At 37.3% G+C, this 22603-nt stretch overlaps 1 protein-coding gene across 7 annotated transcripts in view; it reads left to right on the plus strand.

Annotated features, from left to right (window-relative positions):
* Positions 1-22376, plus strand: part of LOC149050637 (uncharacterized) — a 56342-nt gene extending 33966 nt beyond the window's left edge. Inside the window, exons 1-4 of one of the 7 annotated variants that reach the window (XM_089198211.1) lie at positions 17372-17793; positions 17896-18086; positions 19482-19613; positions 22231-22376. In XM_089198211.1, the coding sequence (XP_089054337.1) occupies positions 18072-18086; positions 19482-19613; positions 22231-22356 (273 nt within the window). In that variant the 5' untranslated portion in view covers positions 17372-17793; positions 17896-18071 and the 3' untranslated portion in view covers positions 22357-22376. The other 6 variants (XR_016184281.1, XR_016184282.1, XM_089198212.1 and 3 more) reach the window with 6 other exon arrangements.
* Positions 22377-22603: the final 227 nt, after the last annotated feature.

Consider the following 22603-nt stretch of genomic DNA (forward strand, 5'->3'; position numbering starts at 1 on the left):
GCTCGATGAACGCAAGTTAAGCTACTAACGCCGCTGGATAAATAAGACGCTTCGATTAAATTACACGCTTGATTTACCGGTGTGCAAACTTGTTCCACAAAACTTATCGATAAAACGAAGAAAAAGCCTCCTTTTAGTAGAATTAAACAGGCCCTCTTGAGAAGTGTTGTTACATGAGCGTAGATTACTTCAAATTAGTCCGATAAGTGCGCTCCAGAATTAGCAAGAAACAATGCTCGGCAAATCTGGAAATCAAGATTTTCAGAAAGCAAATGGACCGCCCAAATACATCGAAAGGTTTTGCGACTGCAACAGAAATAAATTGTAACAGCGTTCTTTGCAAGATTCGAGTTGGAAACCAGATGGCCTTGAATCGGATGTCGCGGGAAAGCTACTATTCAGTATCGGGTAAACTTTACTCGTGGTAAACTTAACTCCGCGTTTACTTTACTCAGAGTAAACTTTACGTGTGGTAAACTTTACTCGTGGTAAACTTTACTTCGGGTAAACTTTACTTCGGGTAAACGTTACTTCGGGTCGGTAAACTTTACTTCGGGTAAACTTTACTCCGGGTAAACTTTACTCCGCGTTTACTTTACTCCGAGTAAACTTTACTTCGGGTAAACTAAACCAAGATGAATAACAACATGCTTTACTCGGAGGGAGGATTTGGCTCAATGTAGCGTTGGAGTTCTTCGAAAAGCTTGAAAATTGGGTATTTGGTTAATGAAACAAATGTTTTATTATAACAACTCGCCATTTGGAACTCTGAAATACAAGTAACATGTAATTTGTCAAGTATTGCATTATAGAAATACTCACTGAACGTGATAAGGACGTGAAACACAACTACTTCTCTACCAAATACCGAATTGTTCGCCTCAGGAAAGAAGGAATGATTTAAACACAGATGTTTTCTTTGGTGCGTGACTGACGTAGCACCAAGATGTTTACAGATGTCACGTGTCACGTTTTTGGCGTGCGAAACGCTGCACATCTTACATTACTACTCGAAATGTCGGCTGTTTTCATTTTGTAAAGAAAAATGAATTTTGGAAAGGGAACTAATGGAGCACATTGTCATGGCGGCTCGATGAACGATCGCGAACTTGTAAGTTACGCCACCAACGAGGTCGCTAACGTACGCTAGGATTGCTGCAGAATTAGATTACACGTCTGATTTGCTGGTGTGCAAACTTATCACCTAGAACCTTTCAATAATCCAGAACCTTTCAACGAATCCAAAAGCGCGCCGTCCTATTCGAAAGCTGATCAGTTTTGCACGTTATTTCACCTTTTAATCGCGAAATTCGATTTTAGGAAGCTACAATTTTAAAGAATGTAATTATTCTGCGCCGTTACAGCCCACATAAGTGCTCTGTTTCGCGAATTGCTAGTGTTAAAGTTTACCCCAGTCGGGTAAAGTTTACCCGGCGCGAAACTTATGGAAACAAAGCGCTGTGATTGGTCCATTCGGGTAAACTTTATCCTCATCTGGTAAACGTTTTTAGTGCATATTGTTTTTGGTAAGGGCACAATGTTTCCGACACGCGTTCATAATAATTTGCTTCTAAGGTGTGTGTGTGTTAATACATCCAAAATGTACATGTATGTACCCTGTCAAGAGAGGTTTTCTTGACTCTACATGTGTGTGGCTCCCAACAGTTTCCACAGCTGTTCGTGGGTGATATATATGGAATCAGTGAACTGATTGAAAACATTGGTGTTGAGGTAGACACCATTTTAAAAGTTACAGGAAAAGCTTTTGACCCCTCTTTTTATTGTCTATATCTACAGGTGAGCTGTCACAATACTTCTCTACGAAATCGTTGGAAATTAGGGAAATTTAGTTTTATCAGTTGGGTTGATAACGTAAATAAGCCACCATAGAGAATTTTAAAGCTGACGTTTCGAGCGTTATTACCCTTCGTCAGAGCCAATGATGAAGGGCTAACACTCGATCGAAACATCAGGTTTGGTATTTTTAGAGAGTGGAAATTTTTAGGCTTTGTAAATGAATAGTTACAGTAACAAGTGCGTTAAACTTGTAGAATTTCAATAAGTGTTATATCTGTGACAACCTCTTGTTTTGATATGAATTGATTTAATAAACATGTCGAAAAATTATCTTTCTTGGTATATGGATCGGAGTGAGTTTGATAATGAATCACCAGAATGATGGTCGAGTTATAGCGAAGCTGCACGTTTGGTGCCAAAATTTTATTTATCGATTGTATTCTCAGATGTATTGCGTCGCTAAGTTTAAATAAAATAGTGAAACAACTTTCAGAGAAGGGTAATCATTCAAGTAGCAAGGCTAAGGGCGGATCCAAATGACAAATCTGTGGTTGCAAATTTTGAGTTATCAAATGGGTTGACACGCGGCTTAAAAACCGTTGGTAACTTTAAAATCCTTCACCAACAGCAACTCAGAAAGCAAGGTACTTGTTCACATTTACAATAGATTTAACTTACTATTCGAAATCGCCAAAACAGTTTGATCGTTTTTAAACGCCAAGCGATGTTTTGAGTTCTGCTATCTACTACAAATACACCTTTAGCAAGTCCGTTGAAATTTGGACATTTCTATCGTAAGTTGCACAACAGAAACCGAGGGAATTCCATGGCATGAATAAATGCAGCATTAAATCTCTTGTGTCTGAATAGTGTCTCACTTGACTTCAGTTTTCGGTGCAAGAAGGACAAGATTTGCGCACGCCGGTGCAGCAAACAAACGAACAGACTCTCACTACTTCAAAACATACATTTAAAAATGGTGACACTGACTTTCTTCGTCACTTAATTTAACAGAGGTAAATCTACGTGGATTAATCGCCGATGGAACTGAATAATACTCTCCTTAACATCACTGATTGTTTTTAAAGAAAACATCGTCATGATAGTCATGTTGCAAAGATTGCTTTGAAGCCCTTTAAATTACCTTTATCTTTACGCAGATAAAACTGTTTGGGTGAAGCCTCTCTCTTTAATTTGCATCACCTCTTTTTTTCTATACTATCTACTCGCCAAAACTTTTTTTCAGTTTATAGCCGGGAGGGTCTTGCGGTAAATAAAGTTCTTAATCATACAGACTCTTTTAGCAAGCATTTGTTTAACTCTTTAAAACAAATGGTTTTCACCAGCCTAGGTCGGTCCGTATTATTTACATTACATAAATAACAATTATGTCTTGTAAACTGAACGAACTACCGAGTCACTTAATGATTAATGCACCCGAACCCGACACCAAATGAATTTCCCATTACAAGATTTTCATGTCGTAACTGAGCTAAAAACTGCTGAAAACCTAAGATAAAGTAGCAAAAAGTCTTGTATAACTTGTACTTACCTGGTTGCCTGGTCTTTGCCTTCCCTACCCTACCCTTGATACAAGGTTGAGCTTGATTTTGAGGCCAGTTTCTAGTCCTAGCATGACGAGACTTGGGGTTTTTGAGGAGGGGGGAGGGGGGGGGGGGGTGAAGAATTAGACGGTATTTTGTTGCACGCAATTATTTTTTTCTCGACCGATTGTACGTTTTCAATTGCAAGTAGTGGAATTCTGTGTGAAACTGTTTCGGGCCCTCGACTCACTCGTGTGGACGTTACCGTAATGAATAAAGATAATGTTAGTCGGTACTTACAGTCTCCGGAGAGAATAAAGGCTGCTGAAAACTCCTGGGGGTAAGTCCTGTAACTGATTATGGGATAAGTCCCTGTCAACAAGAGATAATCAAAACATATAGTTTGTGCGCTCTAAGATGAAGTTTAAAACTCCAAATGACTCCTACCGGGAGAAAGGTTTGTTTTATTGCGTTTTAAGAGCACCCCCCTCCCCCCTCCCCCCCATGGAATAAGCTCTTCCCCAACTCCTCCCTCACTTTCTTAGATACAAAGAAAACCTGTTTCCTTGGCACTTTATCTGTAATTTTTTAAGTTTCAACTACAGCTGAATCAGTACAGGTTAATAATTTCTTAATAAGCGCCCTCTTTCCAATAGGCCTATCCTTTCAGCCAAAATTATAGAATGGCGCTCCGGTGCTTATTCGAGGAAATATGCTAAATGAGATTGCTTGATTAGGTTTAACGGAATGGTTTTGTATTTTATGAAAAATCAACTGGGACTCGCGATGCAAATGGTGAAGATAAAATTATGTGATAGAAATATTACATTTGGGAATAATCCAAGACGTCTCTGAATTTGTGGATCAACGCAGATTTTGATGTCATCGTGTAGGATGTGGACCAGCCGGCTTTCGCTTATCCCCTTTCCCCCTCCCCCCTCACCCAAGAATGTTTTACATACTGTAGATGTGAAATTAGGTATTTCGACATTGTATCAGGGGTCATCTTCAATTTCACAAGCCACCCCCTCCTCCGTGAGAAATTTTATTGCCGCCACTTTTGATAATGTAATACAATGATACATAATTACAATTTTCAATTCGGGAGATGAAAATAAGGCAATTTGTAAAGCTAACACAAGGCTGGGTAATGAATTTTTAGATAGACTGAAAGTTTTCAGACATTATTCTCTGCACTCGCTTGTATGTTTGTCTGTGAATAATTACACCCATCGTGAAACACTGATTCTAATTGGTTCTTGCGAGTTTATTATATCACCATTTATAAAATAATTCAAATAGTACTCGCGCTCTGATTGGCCATAAAACCATTTTACATGAGCGTATGTAAACACGGTTTTCGTTCCTCTTTCATTAGTTATTTTATAAAAGAAATGTAAAATTGTTTCCGTGTTTACATAGCCTGATGTAAATACTTGGGAGGTTGGGAGAACACTCGATAAGCTGGAAACCATTCCGCTTCGCGTCGTGGTTTCCTACGCTTATCTCGTGTTCTCCCAACCTCCCGCGTGTTTACATGAGGCTATGTAAACACGGAAACCATTTAACATTTCTTCATTGTTTTTTCTCAGAGCGTAAGCGGGCGGTATTCTTCAAATCGTGCGATTTGATTTGTACCGGGAGTGGACAGTATCCTCCCGTTCGGCCCGCTCACAGCGGGCGGTATCCGATCCGTTGCGTGTTGAGTCGCGTAGTGCGTCAAGCAGCTTTTATAAGCAAGTGTCTCCTTCACGACGTTTAGCCGATAAATAATTTATTAATTCTCTCCCTTCCCTCTCTCTCTCTCTCTCTATCTCTAGACGAAAAGTGTGGCACTTTAGTCACCTTTTTTCTCCCTTGTTAGAACTTCTTCAAAATCTTGCCCTTTTCAATGAAACTCTAGGAGTTACAATAGCAGAGTACTGTGCATGTTTGTCCAGAGTTTTACGTCCACAACTTAAAATGCTTTTATCTCAGATGGCTTTTTACATCAAAAAAGGTACAAAAGTGCCAGTGATCGGGGTTTCGCAAACAAAAGAAGGGAACAATCCAATTTCATGTTGAATAAATAGATAGATGAGAGACTAATAAACGCTGGTATATTCCCCCGACCACCCCGCCAATTTTAAACAGGGTATTGAAGAGATTGGCAGAAAGTCGGGTGTAATAGTATAGACTTTCATCTACGTTCAAGTTTACCGTTTCGAAAAAGGCCTAAAGTTTACTCTTTGAACTTGAATGTTTTACTGCGGTCAAGGCATTTGAGGAAAAAGTCTGAAACATGAATGTGCCGTAGTTAAAATGTTTGAGGTAATCTCACTGAATTTTTATTCCTTTGAAGACTGAAAATAATACAACTTGTGTCAGAGAGGCAAGGGCGGCAAGGAATTTTTCATCGAGCATAGAAAATTGCACAACGTCGTCAGAATTAAAAGAAGTCAGATGTTTTCAGCTTACCTATAGGTCTATTTATTTTGGCTGTTGCTTTTGCTCGTTTTTTGTTTCTTTTTACCGACAAAGTAATGACTTGAAGGGGCTTTGTCAAGGATTTTAACAAATTTTTAAACAGCCAAATTATGTATTGGTGTCGTAGGAAACCTGAAAATAACTGCCATTTTTATTAACAATTGCTATATCAGAGCACTGAAACAGCTTACAACCGTCTTTGGCTGCGAATGGCTTGGATGGAAATGAATTACAACGTGAAAAATTTAGGCTAAACTTTTCAAGTTGTTTCCTCGGGCCATCAAAAAATCGAAATTAATAGTAGGGGTCTTATTTCTTTCCGCAAATTTATTTATTTTTTATTATTTTTCTCTGGATGTTTTTCTGGGTTAAGTAGTCTACCAATAATTTCAGAGCAGTTTAGACCAACTATCCACAAAATTTCCGTGACGTAGCTCCTTTAATTATTCGCCTAATATTCCTCCCTTGCACCTCGACAGATTGAATCAAAAGCCAGAGAATCCGGCCATCTTAATGAACAAGCGAAAGGGCGGATCGAGAACACGAGAGGAGCCAAACTGAGAAATCGATCAGTAAGATGCCCAAAGAAGATTTACAGGGTGGCGGGGGTAGGATTTCAAGGCTAAGACGTAGAGGGGAAGAAAAGAGGGAGAAATTAAAAGCAGAAATAACAATGACATACAATCCGCGACTAAAAACTAATGCTCCCGTTGACATTTAATATGCTGCGTTGCAAAATTAAAGACGTCGATCAAACAGGCGCGGGAAATAAAGAATGACTAAAATGAAAGCAAATGAAATATACGAACGACTGAATGTGCTGCATGTTGAATTGAGACTGAGCCTGTCTGCCGAAGGCAGTGTTTTCAATAACGACTGAACGAAATAGCGTGAGTTAAATTGACGACTGATGACAATCAAACTAAAACGTTCCCCAACGTGAATCGTGAGGGCCTGAGGTAATTGGAACTAGGAAATTTGCTGGGCATTTTCTATCCTATCATATTCTATCATTTTCTATTTTCCAGCCTCTTCCTAAAACTCATATTGAACATGGCACATTTAAAATGCTGTATTCTGTGGTTGGCGCGTTTCTCAACCCAGAAAAAATCAAATTCAGCTTGTATTCTTTCCATGTCATTCATGACTATTTAACAATAAGACGGCAAACCCGTGGTTTTTATTTGCTGATAGTTGACAAGGGAAGAAGGCCCAAGTCAACTATCAAAGTTAATAGAGCGCCGATAAACGACACTGGTGCGCGCGTTATAAAAACGATAACGAGTTGTGAAATTGCCATACAAATGATGCCAATTCTTGGTATTCAAACCTCTCTCCTGCACCTTGTGTTTTACTCTATATTTGAGCATTTTGTGATATTCCTACTGTGTATTATAAAGTGTGTAAACCATGAAAAGAGGTTGCAGATTTGACAACACTATGAAGTTTAGGTTCTGAAAATAATAACAAAAATAATAACATGTAACCTTGACTTTCCCAAAGTGGCACATGAAAGTTGCCAAGGTGCCATAAAGGTGCCAAAGTGCCATAATGGTACAAAAGTGCCATGCAAGGTTAACAAAGTGTCACGTGAAGTTAGAAAAGTGCCATAAGGTACGTTAGAATTGTGCCACTAGTTACAAAAGTGTCACTTGAGGGGTACAAAAGTACCACTTAACGTTGCGAAAGTGCCACATCAACGTTACAAAAGTGCCTTTTCGTCTAGCTCTCTCTCTCTCTCTCCCTGAAGGTACCAAAGTGCCCTATTTTAGGTTACCAAAGTGCCCATCAATCTCTCTCTCTCTCTCTCTCTCTCTCTCTCTCTCTCTCTCTCTCTCTCTAAAATCACTTGATATTCTTTTAAAGAATTGGTTTCGAACTGAATTTTGTGGTAGCAAATTATGAGTTCTTAAATGGGTTGTCGCGGGGCCTAACAATCGTTTGCAATTTAATGATGCTTCTCAAAAAGCAACTGAGAAAAAAACAAAAACACAAGGTACTTCCTCACAATTGCAATCAATTCAATTTACTTTCTGAAATCGGCAAAACAGTTGGTTTGTTTTAAAACGTCAAGCAATGATTTGAGGTCCACGATCTGCCATAAATACACTTTCGTTGAGTTTTTGCAAGTCCGTTAAATTTTGGATATTTCTATTATAAATTTCATAACAGAAACCGAGGAAGTTCAATGACATGAGTAAACGCAGCATTAAATCCCCTTAAGTGTCTCATGTTACTTCAGTTTTTCGGTGGAAGAAAGACAAGATTTGCACACGCCATTGCGGTAAGCAAACGAACTCTCACAACTTTAGAGGATACATTTGAATTTACTTAGACTTACTTTCTTTGTCACTTAAATCTGAACAGAGGTAAATCCACGTGGACTAATCGCCGATGGAAGTGACCATTACTTTCCTTATGGTCACTGATTGTTTTTGAAGAAATATCGTCATGATAGTTATGTTTCAAAGATTGCTTGGAAGCCCTTTAAATTTAACCTTTCTCTCTTGACGTAAATAAAACTGTTTCGCTGAATCCTCTCCCTTTGATTTGTATCACCTCTTCTTTCTATATTGTTTACTACTAGTTTTTCAGTTAATAGCCGGGAGGATCTTGCCGTAATTGCAACCCTTAATTATGCGGGTGTTTAAAAATATATTCCCAAATTCGAAGAAACCTGTTTATTGCCACATTAGTTTCTAAATAAGTGCCCCCTCGATTGAGGGCCCTCCTTCCAATAAGCGCCCCTCCGTTCATCCCAAATTTTGAAGAAGCGCCCGGGCGATTATTCGAGGAAATGCGTTAAATAAAAATTGGTTACTTAGGTTTGACGGAAGGGATTTATATTGAGAATCAAGAGGAACTCGCAATGCATCAAGTCAAGATAAAATTCGTTGATAGAAGTATTACATTTCCAAATAATTCAAGAATTCTCTGAATTTGTGAATTAACGCAGATTTCGATGTCATCGTTCAGGATGTGGACCAGCCCTTCCCACTTCACCCACGACTGTGTTGCATGAATGCACAAATAATTATTTCGACAATCCAAAGCTCACAAAAGATTAAATTATGAATTTTTAGATAAATTGAAGCTTTTCAGACATTGTGTTATTGACCTGTGTTCATTCTCTGGTACGTGGGTTATTTTGTTTATCTATAGTTAAATATATACCCAACGTGCAAAACTGATTCTGATTGGTCCTAGCGAGTTCAGTATATCACCATAACGCGACATATCCGCGCAGTCTGCGTCGCAAAGAATTTTGTCATCTGAGAAGAAAAAGGTTATTTTTTCTGCTATTGTTCTTACGGAAATAACCAACGGAAATTCCAGAGCCCCGATGCTGATCGTTGTTAGACTTAGGCCAAACTTCAATGTTTAATTTCAATATCCTTAGCGCGACACAGTGACTGAAAACGGCAAACAACATCAGGTGTTGGTACAAAAACTGTCCCGTTGTGACTTTGATGAGAGAAATAGAAAAAAAGAGAATAATCTCCAAAGTCTTAAAAGAAAACTGCGGTAGTACTCAGGTAATTTGGAGTACCTAGTGCTAGCCTGGAACCGAGTATTCAGATCGTCACAAACGCGACATCATGTGGCCACGGACACTCGAGCAGGTTATATGAGGCAAATTCTCGTCATTTTTCTGGGACTATTTATGGAATCTCAAAAATGCCCTTTGTTTGGCATCATGTTTGTTCATCAATGTTTGGCATCAGCGGTTTTTGCCAGTGATGAAATAGTAAGCAAAAGAGTCGCCAAAACACTTTTAACCTGTCAATCGGATTCATTCCACAGAAAAAAAAGTCACAACCATTCACTAAAGCTCCTTGATCACATGAACTGAAACACTCGGCGTTTTCCGTCGCCATACAGTAGGAAATCAGAGTTTACATCCAATAGAGTTTACATCCAATAGAGTTTACATCCAATAGAGTTTACATCCAATAGAGTTTACATCCAATAGAGTTTACATCCAATAGAGTTTACATCCAATAGAGTTTACATCCAATAGAGTTTACATGAACCAAACTAAACCCTTCAATGAAAACAGCGCATCATTAACTGTCTAACGAGTTCAAGGTCTTTCATATCTCACTGTTTTTACTGCGAGTCGTAAACAGTCTAGGATCCCGAGTAAATCTTTGGATCTGCGGACTGGAAAAACCATGCAGTCTCCATGTGTCCAACTATAATCACTGTAAAGTAATTCTCACTTTTATAACTTTCGCCTAAACGCATACTCTGAAAATGTTAAATGGCTTCCTTCGTGGTAAATTGTTGGAAAATATTCCATCCTTTCTTTCTTTAGAATGTTTTCGGTGCCTAGCATATGGTAGAGTCAGTCACAGTGGGTTTATATCAACCTGGGCCCTCATTGAATCAAGTAACACACGTCTTTGAGAAAGAGATTATAGACTCTTGCTTTGTAAAATTAAATTAAACCCTATACTTTCTAATGTTTAAAACCTTACTCAACCCTTGGCTAGTTTCCAACACCGAAGCAGTCATGACGGACAAATTCTAAGAATCAGCTAGTCTTTTCGCCGGATTGCTGATTTAAGCAAACAACGGACTGCAACTAATATTTCGGTAAGAACGAGTCTCAACCAGCCACATTTTTAAAAAAAATGTATTATAAATGACGATGGAGTTGCCGGCTGTTTGAATTCGCTAATGTATAATCTCAAATCGCTTCCATTCAAATGTGTAGCTAGATAAATGGCAGTCAGTAAAAATGTGAGAAACACTTGCACGAATATAAATGGCCTATAAAACTTTGTTGGATATTAAGAAGCCTAACCTTTAAAACCTGGTCGTCCAATCTTACAATGGATGTCACTGTCAGTTTATATTCGTACTGCACCCGAACTTAGTCTGAGGCAGTGTTAAAGATGGGAAAGGAATTTAATTATACTTAATTTACTTGAGATTATTCAAATCTAACTGAATTTATCATTGCGAATTCCTTCCTAGTTGTGATTATTTCGGATATACTCAATAAACGCTCGTTGTCGCACTTATTTACTTCATTTTCTCATTTTCCATAAAAAGCAAAAGGTCAACTGAAAATAGATCACAAAACGCTAACTGATTCGATGTACTTAGAAATGTAACAGGATATTGAAAAGCGAAACAATATAAAATGAATTTACGTATCGACATTAGCGGCTCTAGTTCTCAGGAGAATATCCAAACACGTGCGTTCACCAACTCAACTTATCGTTTACTAATCAAGTTTGATATATTGTTATACGATAAACATCCTGAAGTCACGGTAACACTTTTAATGAGCGGGCTGCCATCATATATTAGAGTAAGTTATAGAATTCAGGTCGTTGATTCAAATTTCCATTTACCCTGAAAAGCTTTTCGGATTCGTTCCAATCGATATCTAAATATTTTCTCTAAGACCAAGAAAAGGAAGGAAGCTCCGTGTAGCAGTGCATGTTTTTCCTCAGGTTCTTTACCGGGTTCAAGTGATATTTTGTTTGAGCAACATATAAATCGCGATAACGTACTGTGCGCTGTTTGTCATATCACTGAAACGATATTTTCGGAAAGATATCTCGGCGATTTATCGAAAGAAAGTTACTTTTGCGCCGCACTATAAATCACCTGAGTTGAGCATCTCCCATCGTTTACTGCCCTGAAGTAATTTTTTGCCCCTTGGGCTTTTATCTCAGTTATTTTATGATGCCTTTTAATTTGCCCCTATCAAGGAGACTTCTTATTTAACTGCGGCACAAATCATGTTCAAATTTTCCATGTAGTGCAACTTTTGTCTTTTCAATTGAAGTTCATTGAGCTAAGAGGCCTTTTCCACTTTTTTATATAAAATCTTTTAGTTTCCAAGTTGTCGGACAGAGAATTATGTTCAGTTTTCAAGACTGACGTCGTTCAAGAGAGATTTTTTAGGGACAATTTTAAAAGTGTAGCGTAACGGTCTGAGGTCCCAAGATCGCGCAAATAAAGAAAACGGATTTTGTGGTTATCATTTCTAGCGATAGTTAAATCCAGTCAAGAGGATATCAAATGTATATTCTCTTCATCCCATGTATGCTTACAATCAGTAATCGCTTCGAAAATTCTCAGTTCAATAAAGTTTGGCTCTAAAAACTACAAAGTTCCGTAAAAATCACCATTTTGATATGCTTTTTACACCTCAAACGAGAAATACGGTACATTTTTATCGACTTCTCTTGATGAAACCTGAAATACATGTTAGGTTTTTTCACATAAAAAGGAGTCAGTTGCGGGCAAACTTAATTGTCGGGATTCAACAATCCAGAACAACGACCAGGCTCTAATTTTTTGCACACAGTTCGTATGCATGCTGGAGAGAGACGTCCCACGATCATAAATTTCTCAAAATATATTACAGAACAGAGCTCATATCATATGGTAAGTCGAAAATATTTTAAAACAATTCACTTCTAGCCAATCAATACTTATCCTAGATTGCTCAAGAATACCCCAGAGATGGAAACTCGGGGAAATTATAACCAGTGACCACCTTTCATCCACTGGATCTTGTGATGCTGATAAATAACAAAGCCTGAGTAGAGGCTTCATTTGCTCTCTTGATAGAAATCATGCAGTTTTCCCATCAATGAAAAAATTATTTCGAATATGTTATTAGAAAGGTGGTGAGTCTTTAAGACAAATGAGCAAGCTTGTTATTAAGTTCAACAAAGCTTGGTCCTAAATTAAATTAAAACAAAGAGCGAACATAACTAAATCAAACCCAACACAACACATGTTTTCTGCAGACTAATTTCTTTGACTGACTTGTTATTGCCCCCAAAGCAGCAAAAACAACCAGTTATTGCATTCGTTCGCAATAACAACAATGTTTACCGAAAGGAGAAGAATAACTAAGTATGGTGGCATGTCGAAATGAAAGAAATGATGAAGCTCGTGCCCTGTCATTTCAGTGCCTGATGCGAGGCCTTTTATCCTCGAATAAAAAAGGCGGCATGCGCTAGCTTCCTCTGTTTGAAGGGAACATAGGTTAGAGCTGAAACTCCACACCCTTGGTGAATTGTGTGCGTGGGCATGACTTACTGAAATCAGGACTAAGGGCGGATCCAGATGACAAAAAGCGATAGACAAAACAGTAGAGGGCACATTAAGCTAAATATCAAATATTTTTTTTTCTCAGAGTGTGAGTGGGCGGTGTTCTACAAATCCTGCTATCTGATAGTTAGATGTGCGCTGTTAGATGAAGCTTAGAACTCCAAATGACTACATAGTATTTATACAGGTTTAAAAGTATGGTAGGGTGAGGTGACCTCCAAGAAACCATCAGGCTTATAGGGGAGGCCACCTCGGTTGTCAATATGTTTGTAATTAAGTTGTGGATGTGGATGTGCGGCTCGGCCAATCCGCACTCATTTCATTAAAAAATGAATCATCTTTCTTTTTACAGTAAAAAAGTTAGTCAAACCAGTGATTGATATTGGGAGAGAATTCCAAATTTTAGGACCTTGGTAAAATATTGTAAATTGTTTAAGATTAGTGCGACAGTTATGTATTCGATAGCAATTGGTTATTCTTGTATCATAACTGAATACTTGCCTATTTCCTCCCTTAATTTCTTAGATACGAAGAAAACCTGTTTCTGTTGCCTTTAAAGTTTCAACAACAGCTGAATCAGTACCGATTAATAGTTCGTTAATAAGCTCCCTTCTTGATTGAGCGCCTTCCTTCCGATAAACGCCCCTCCTTTCAGCCGAAATTTTACAATAGCGCTCCGGTGCTTACTTGAGGAAATACGTTTAATGAGGTGGCTTGATTAGGCTTGACGGAAGGTTTTTTATTAAAAATCAAGTGGGACTCGTGATAGAAATGGTCAAGATAAAATTCTCTGATAGAAATATTACATTTGCAAATAATCCAAGACTTTGCTGATCCTAGCAGTATGCAGGAAGCGTGTCATATGAACTTCGTAATAGACCTCGTTCACCGTAGAGTTTCTGTGGCTCAGTGGTAGAGCATTGGAGCGCGGAATCCGAAGGTCTGAGGTTCGATTCCTCATGGGGACTAAGAATTTTTTCTTTGTCCCACGCTCATGACAAGACGAAATTCTCTTCGAATTTCTCCAATCCAAGACTTCTCGGAATTTTAGGATCCACACAGATTTTTATATCATCGTGCAGCCTGTTTTCGCTTATACCTTTCCCCTCCCCCCTTCACCCACGGACTGTTTTACGTAATGTAGTTGCGCAATTAAGTATTTCGACATTGTATCAGAGGTCATCTTCAGTTTCACAAGCCAACCCCTCCTTCGTGAGAAATTTTCTTGCCGCCACTTTTGATAATGTGGTTACAATCATATACAAATAGTTTTCAATTCGGACAATGAAAATAAGGCAATTAACGTTATCTAAAGCTTACAAAAGGCAATTAATGAATTATTGGATAAATTGAAACTTTTCAGACATTATCTTACTGATCTCTTTGCACTCGCTTGTATTGTTATCTATAAATAGTTACACCCATCGTGGAAAGCTGATTCTGATTGGTCCGAGCGATTTTGTTACATCATCATAAATTACTCAAACAAGTTTACCATTATAGTGAAACATACACATGCAATCTGCATCGGAAAGACTATGTTTTCCGCGAGGACAAAAATTCTGTTTTTCTGCCGTTTTGCTTTGGAAAATTTCTCATCGTAAACTGAACTTCGACTTTGCATGTCATTTAAAAATAAAAACAGCGATATCAGCAATAAGAAGTCTCAGAAAAGTAAGGGGAAAAAAGTTTTCTCGGCCACACTGAAAAACAAAGAAACCAACTTTTGGTTACTATGAAGGCGAGAGCAACCCCGGCATCAGTTCAACAAAAGAAATTGTGAAATTTTTTTGATTAGGGCCAGATATATTGTAATCGAAAATTTATTATATTATACTCTTGAACGTGACCCATGAAAACGAAATATCATGCCCAAAACTATGCTCCCGTCCTCTAAACTCTCCTACTCCCCTGCTCCCCAAGCCTCCCCCCTCTCCCTGCCACCGAGGGATAAAATTAGATTACAAAATGTAAAGGGTGGCTTACTGCAACTTCACACAAAAGAGATCATGTTATTGGACCAAGTTCCTTGCTTACACTTATTTATCACTTATTGAGTGCGTGAGGTAGTAGCCAGGCCTTCAATAACGTAACTTAGCTACAGAGAAGTGGTAGAAACGGTATTTGAGAAGTTTATGCTAAAAACGACCCTGAAAACGTTATTGTAAAAGTACTAGACACGCAGTTTCACCTTTTTGCTCTCAAGAATTTTCGTAATTATGCTGGAATTATGCTTCATCCTGTCTGACTAAAGCAGTACACCCATGATTATGACGGCATAATTTATCTGAGCCTATTTGTCGAACGGTTTCAATTAAGGTCTTTTTCATTATTTTTACCACTTATCACAAACAGTTCTAGATCTCAAGAACTCCTTGGATCTGAAGACTGAAAAGCCAGTCTCCAAATGTTTCCAAATATACTCACTTACAAGTCATTATCAGTATTATAATTTTTGCCCAAAACATAATACTCTTAAAATGTTAAATGGCTTATTTCATTGAAAATGGTTGGGAAACACACCATCCTTTCGCTCTTTAGAATGTTTTCTGCGCCTAGCATATGAGAGAATCGTCGGAGTGGGTGTTTATCATCCCTATTGCGAATAGCGTGACACATGTCTCTGGGATTAAAATGAAACGTAATGCAATCAATTTTTTTAATTTTCTTAGCCTTTGGCAAGTCTCCAAGGCCGAAACAGTCATGACGGACAAATTCCAAGAATCAGCAAGATTGTTTTTGCAGGATTGCTGATTTAAGGAAACAAGAAACTCCAACTAATATTTCGCTGAGGACGGCTGTCAACCAGCCACAATTTAAAAACCATTAAGTGATATTTCGCTTAAGTCGACATAACGTGCTAAGCGCTCTTTGTCATATCGCTGTAGAGATATTTAGGGGATATAAATCAGCTATATATCGGACGAAAGTTACTTTTCCAGTGTACTGTAAATCACCTCAGTTGAGTGTCTCTCACCGTTAAGTGTGCTAAAGTAATTTTTTGCCCCGCTTTGGGCAATTTTCTTTGTGATTATAAGATCAATCTTAATTTGACCCCCTCGCTAAGACATTTTTTATATAACTGCGGCACAAAAGATGTTCACACTAACCACGAAGCGCACCTTTTCGTGTGGTCAATTGAAGTTATTTAAGCTAAGAAGCCTTTTCCACTGGTTTATACAAAATGATCGAGTTCTGATGTTGTCGGACACACCGTTCTGAAGAGCTTGAACCATTTTAAAGGCTGACATCGTTCTAGACAGATTTTAAATGAAAATTTTTAACAGTATTACGCAACTCTCAGATCCCAAGATGGCGGACATAACAAACGGACGGTGTGATTATCATATCGAGTAAAGTCATATCCAGTGAATGGCAAAAATCAGTGATCGATTCCGGCAGTTCTACGTTCAATAAAACTTGAATCTACAAATTTCTTAATTCCGTAAAAGTCGTCTTTTTGATATGCTATATATACGACAAAAGAGAAATACGATACCTTGTTTATCGATTTCTCTCGCCTTGATGAAACCTGGAATAAGTGTCGACTTTTTTTCACAGGAAATGGAGCGTTATTTTTCATTCAAATCTGACCATCGGAACTCAGCAATCCAGAACAACGACCAGACTCTAACCTTTTTCCCACACTTTGTACTGCGAGCGTATATAGTGCACACTTTCTCTTCAGAGGGCATGCAGAAAAGAGACATTCACGATCATAAATTTCTCAACATCCAGGCCTGCGGCATAAGCTTAACTTTTTGGATTTGGTCTCATTGTCAATCCGATACCAATCGGCAGGAAAGTCTTGCTTAAATATAAATTTACTCGTGAAAACACCGTTTCACACATGCGGTTTGGAAGTCGCTCACTCCTAGTAATGGGCTCCTGTCTGTCTGTAAAAGTTCCATTAAAGTAATTGATTAGAGAGGCATCCTGGGCTGGGATATTGGGCAAAAAGAGGGAGAGTAAGTGTAGTTGAGGACTATTTAGTAATCATAAAATTCGGTTCGCGGCAAGCGCTTGAAACAGAGAGATCTGAAAGACCTTTAAACCGTTTGACGGTTAATTTAAGGGTTCGTCACACCCCTTTAAGAATCTGGCGCGATTTAACCCTACCCAACCACAGCAGATTATTTTAAATCACTCGACGCGAATCTTCGACCCGAGAGCCACGGCAGACAAGTGAACTTGTGCATCCCGTATTGAATCTGTGTTTAATCAAAGAAAGTTTGGGGTATTTCGTCGCATTTGCAAACGGGGGCTCTCTGATTGGAAATTGGAAAATTTGAACATTTTTGTCGAAAAAAAATTTTGAAGAATAAATCTCCTGCTATCTTCCTACATTTGAAATACGTGGTTTGTTTTTTACATAAATCCTCTTATGGAATCAAAAATTCCAGTTGTTTGTTCCAATGTCCCCACATCCCAGAATTCAATCCAAATTCTTGAATGTTGTCTTTGGAGGCCAGGATGTTAATGTTATCATTTCACAGCCCTGCGGTGTGTATTTCGTTCAAAGCGGAATGGATTTTGCTGCAGTGGCAAGTGAAACAGTCAAATTTACAGAAATGTATATCATGGAAGCGAAAAAGGCTTGAGATAATTAACAAAATAGAAGCTAAAAGGGCGAGCAGCGCCACCAGAGAACTAAACGTAAACACACTACGTTGGTCGGTATAGGGGTAGGATGATGTTGGGGACGAAGTGATTCCATCGCCAACAGTGTCGGCTTTTTAACGAAAACTGAAAACTTGAGTAGTTCATATCACTTCTTTGAATAGAAGTGTAGTGGATATCCTGGGAAAAGCTTAAAGATATCGCTTTGGTGTCAATCCGTCAGGAACACAATTTCTGCAGCTCCTGAGGAGACGTTATGTTCGATTAACATGTGCTTCAGGTAAACGCTTTTAAATTTTCGCACAATATTTTTAATAGGCAGCTAACCCAATGAGGTTTAAACGAGAAAATGATATGTCATTCTTTTAAATTTAACGTACAGGTGAATTTGAAGCATCGAAGAGAATTAAATCGTGCCAATCGATGCCTTTTGGACTTGTCATCTTAGCTGAGAATGGCAATGAACTCTACTGAAAGCTATTTGCAAAAACTGTGGCTTGTTCACTATGAATGTAGAGAGTTTGATTGAGGAGCTGTGTGTAAAATGGTTCCAGAGTCATGGATGTTTTTGAGGTATTACAAAGGCTCTTTCCCAAGTATTGAGATAAAAAATGTGCCAAATTGCTGCGGTGATGGAATTGAGTGTTTGTCATTTCGTCATGTACACAAGGATGAATTCTGATTAAAACTCAAAGGTTCTTTTAAATTCAGTGTAGAGCATTAAGGATGCCTGTTACACTTGACACCACTGTGAAAATCAACAAAATGCTGACCAAGAATGTCACTGAAAAACTGATTCTAGTGAGGGAGTCAAAAATATTTCTCATTCGACAAATTGTACAGGTACACAACAAAATTCTATTTTGTCAAAAATAAGAGGAGTTTTGACATGTGGAACTTTTCTTGAAATGCTTTTGTTACCAGGGTGACATCAAAAGTCAAAATCCAATTTTAGCCCATAATTGCCTCCTATAATCTTACATACTATGTGTAGATAATTAGTCATGAACCAAACCAATTGGATCTATTTTGTGCTCAATTACTTGAATTGGCAGAAGATACTTAAAAAATGTTTGATACTTTGTTGTTGTTGTCAATAATTAACAAAGAAGAAACAGATGTGGCCAACCTCACTGATTGGTTGGTGTGTAGAGTGGTCCGCTTCTTGCTAAATTTCAGCTTTTTATGAATGGTTCTAATGGTGATTACTGATGATGACTATTTTACTAATGACCTCCTCTTTTGATGGATTCCAACCAGAGGGTCCCCTTAATATTGAGCTTATCATGTTTTGATGGCTCACAGTTAAATCTCATCAAGGCCTTTATTGACTGGTTTGCAAAATTCTAAGTCAAATAAGGACTTCCTGTGCATGTGAAATGCCAAAATGATTTTCACAGTTGACATCAGCTTTAACCCTTTAACTGCTAAGATCTCATTAGTAATTCTTCTTACTGTCTGCTATATAGTTCCTCTGATGTTAATTTTGAGAATTTGGTATTGGATCAACTAATAATCCCCTAATTAATATTTTCCTTTATTTTCATCACTTGTCTGCTTAATATTGTATTGATATTGTAAGGAGAAATTCTTTCTTGGTCACACATGGGAGTTAAAGGTTTATTATGAAACTGTTCTCTCAGTTTGAATTCAACATGCATGGCATCACTTAAAACAAGTGTGGAATACAAATTTATATCAGGCACCTCTTGATATGTACATACTTGTATCGCCAAGGTCTGAACTCCAATCGGTTTGAACAAATCAGTTAAATATTGACTGTGGGTCTTTTAAGTTGTGCATCAGTAATTTAAGTTGTTAAAACCATCTATATTAATTGTATCTTTAAAATCCATTGACTTGATTAGAAAGTGATAGGGAGGTGTTGCCTGTAATTTTTGGTGGCTTCAATTGTGAACAAACAGGTTTAACCATTTTGTTAACTAATTTTCTGATCTTTAAATATAGGTTGGTTCAACTCTCCGAACAAATGTCTGTATGATATTATCACTACCACTGCTGGCAGCACATATGAGACATTGTACTGGGTACACTTCATGGTTGGATCATGGCTGTAATTTATGGTACAGGTGTCTAAAGGTTTGTAATTGACACACCTATGCTATGTCACACTGTGCATATTTAGAAAGACAATATTTATTTGTTAATCCTTAGCCTTGCAACCAGGAGCAAGGTGAGCCAGGCTTACATATTCTGAGAGTGTCTTTATAGTTTGATATCATCTTCTCAAGTCCCTGAGTGGCTTTTAAGAACACTTGTGCAGGAGGAATAAGAAGAAGGAGTACTGCACTCAATGAGTAGTGTGGTTCATCCTCCCAAGGTTTTTTCTATAAACATGTTTGGCTTCCGAGGCTAAACTATTTTAGGTGTTAAAGTACATGTACCTTTTTCATGGGAGCTGTGCGAAATGTTTTGAAATGTATTAAATTTTGCTGGTGATTGCTCCTATACACAGACATTTAATCATTTAATGCCAATACCTTAATTATCATTGATGTCACTTTCTTTAAGTAGAAGGAGAAGAGTAAAATGCTTTGGATCATACCATGATGACTTGTGTATTTTGTCAATAACAACAACAACTAACTTTATTACCAAATTGAGAAGTTAAACTTAATGTGCACACATAATATATTAATACAAAAAAAGGTAACATTTACTCAGAATAACTGAAAAGCTAATCCAGCTGAGTAAAAGTAAATAATGTTTAAATATAGGATGTAGGTTGGCACTAAAGCTCGAGCAAAGCAAATTATTGGTTAAAAAAAAAGAGGACAAAAAATAAATTTTAAAAAATCAGATAAAGAAAAAAGAAAAAGAAGAAGAAGAAGAAGAAGAGACCAGTTGAAAACTCATGAACAGTAAGACTGTAAGATGTTTAATTTGACTTTATTTTTAAATGTTTTAAGGGGGAGGTGTTTAATGCTTTCGTCAAGGTGATTCCAAACTTTTACAGCTGCAAAGCGAATGTTGAATTTACCATAGTTCAATTCCATTAATTTGTTGACTAAAGCAAGAAAGCTGGCTTAGGATAAAATGTTACCATTCAAGGGTAAACAATATACTGTACATATTGTGTCAAAAGAGGTGAGCAGTCTGGATCAGTGTAGGAAGTTGAGTGATAAAGCTGCTACATGAAATACATGTACCTATACCAGTCTCTTGGTCAGCTGGCAGTTCATATACTTTCTCCCATGTGAGCAGTACAGATCGCTGTCTTAGTAAAGAAGAGAGAATACACCTTTTTTTCTAATCATAGTAACAACCAAGGGGAAAATTTGTGAATTTCATTTAAGATGTTGTGCATGCATTCTTCCAATCTTATTGCCTGGTAAGAAAATGTTGGGTTTTTTTCCCAACTAGAAAATTAATTGTTGTTAACATCATCAAAATGACAGCAACCTATCTTTTAAACCATTCAATTTGAAAGTTTTCATTGACTTGTGTTGCTAAGAGCTACTTGTAACTTTAGCCAAGGTAAATGAACTAGCTTATTTCATGACTGAATGTTAGACTCATGTTCAATTTTGTTGAATTGTGCGTATAGCTGAGTGCCTAGGATGTGTCTTGCCTCTAAGCCAGCCAAACCACACCACTTATTGTTACATTATTTTTGCAGTTTTTTTGCCTGAATTTTCCTTCCAGCAACAGGAGAAATTACTAGTAACTCTAAAGTAAATCCAATCATACATGATTCAGAGGACAATTTTGATATTACATAATAATATTACTAAAAGACAGAAAGCTTTTTGTTTTGTGAAAGTGACTGCATTCCATTCATTTTTTTTCTGACAGTGAATGTTCTTTATTCCTGTCCTGAAGTCATTTTATAAAATGGAGTACAGTTTACAGCTTGTGATTTAATGATAAGCTGTCCAAGACTGGGGTAAAAAATTAATGTTGCTCACAAGTGATATTCAACTTTTACTCATACCAGCTTAATGGCTTCTTTGTAATTCCACTTGAAATAAGAAAATGGCAAATGTAATTAATTGTTGAAATACGAAACACAGTGGCTGTCTTTAGTCAATGGAAATGATGGTGGAGGCTTGTAGTTTGTATCTTGATATTGGTCTTAATAAAAAATAATGGTGTAAAAGACATTTTCTTCTTGGGCAAATGAAAATAAAAACTTATTCAAATTTTGCACCAATCTGTGGGTTGTTGTTTTTTATTTCAGTTGAATATCGTAAAGCATTTTCTTCTCTTTGTTAAAAGATCAGTAACATTTTGAGTCTATTAGTTTGAGAAATAGTACTGTGTTTTAATTTGCCATTATCATTTTGTATGCTGTATGTAAAAATTGTGTTCAACAGGAAATTACAATTAAACCAATATATGTTTCTCTTGATCATCCAATAAGGTTTTTTTCTTAATGAATGATATGATACTGATGTTATTAACATTACATGCTGATATTGTCCAACAGGCAGCTACTATATGTAAGTTCAATGAGTGGTTTTTACTAAAAAATAATAAAATACAGTATACCCTCATATATCTCTGTTCACTTCCTATTTAGCATCAGTCTCAAATCATCAACTTGCATACCTTAAGAGCTACTGGTGTATGTATGCATACCTTTACCTTTCCAAACACAATAAGGATTTGAATTAAGAAACATAATTCCAGTCTCTTTACGTATTTGGTGTTATTTGACAATCCTTTAAAAATCATTGTGACCCTTTACTTCTAGGAACTGAAGCATCCTCATGAACATCATTGTGTATACAACAAGAGTTTAACTGATGTGTGGCTGAAACTGTTATATCATTGCATTATTTTCTTACTATTTTTTGTTGTATGGAAAATGAATGATTAATAAAGAGTTAATAAATGACATTGGCCTGCAGCAGTCGTGGTAGCCATAATTTCTTTTATCATTCACAACAGTACTGTTAACAAGCTTTCATTTGTAAGGCTGGCTTCTTGATGGAATTTTTTTGTACTGTTCTTAAGAAGTGTTTTATAAATTGGGCTTTCCTCAAGCTGCCAGGGTGTGGCAGTCAAATCAACTGGAAAAATTCTTGAACTTATCAACAAAAATCATTAATCATGTTTTTTTTTTC

Source organism: Pocillopora damicornis, chromosome 2 (assembly GCF_964200805.1).
Source record: "Pocillopora damicornis chromosome 2, jaPocDami1.2, whole genome shotgun sequence".
NCBI classification, from domain to species: Eukaryota; Metazoa; Cnidaria; class Anthozoa; order Scleractinia; family Pocilloporidae; genus Pocillopora; species Pocillopora damicornis.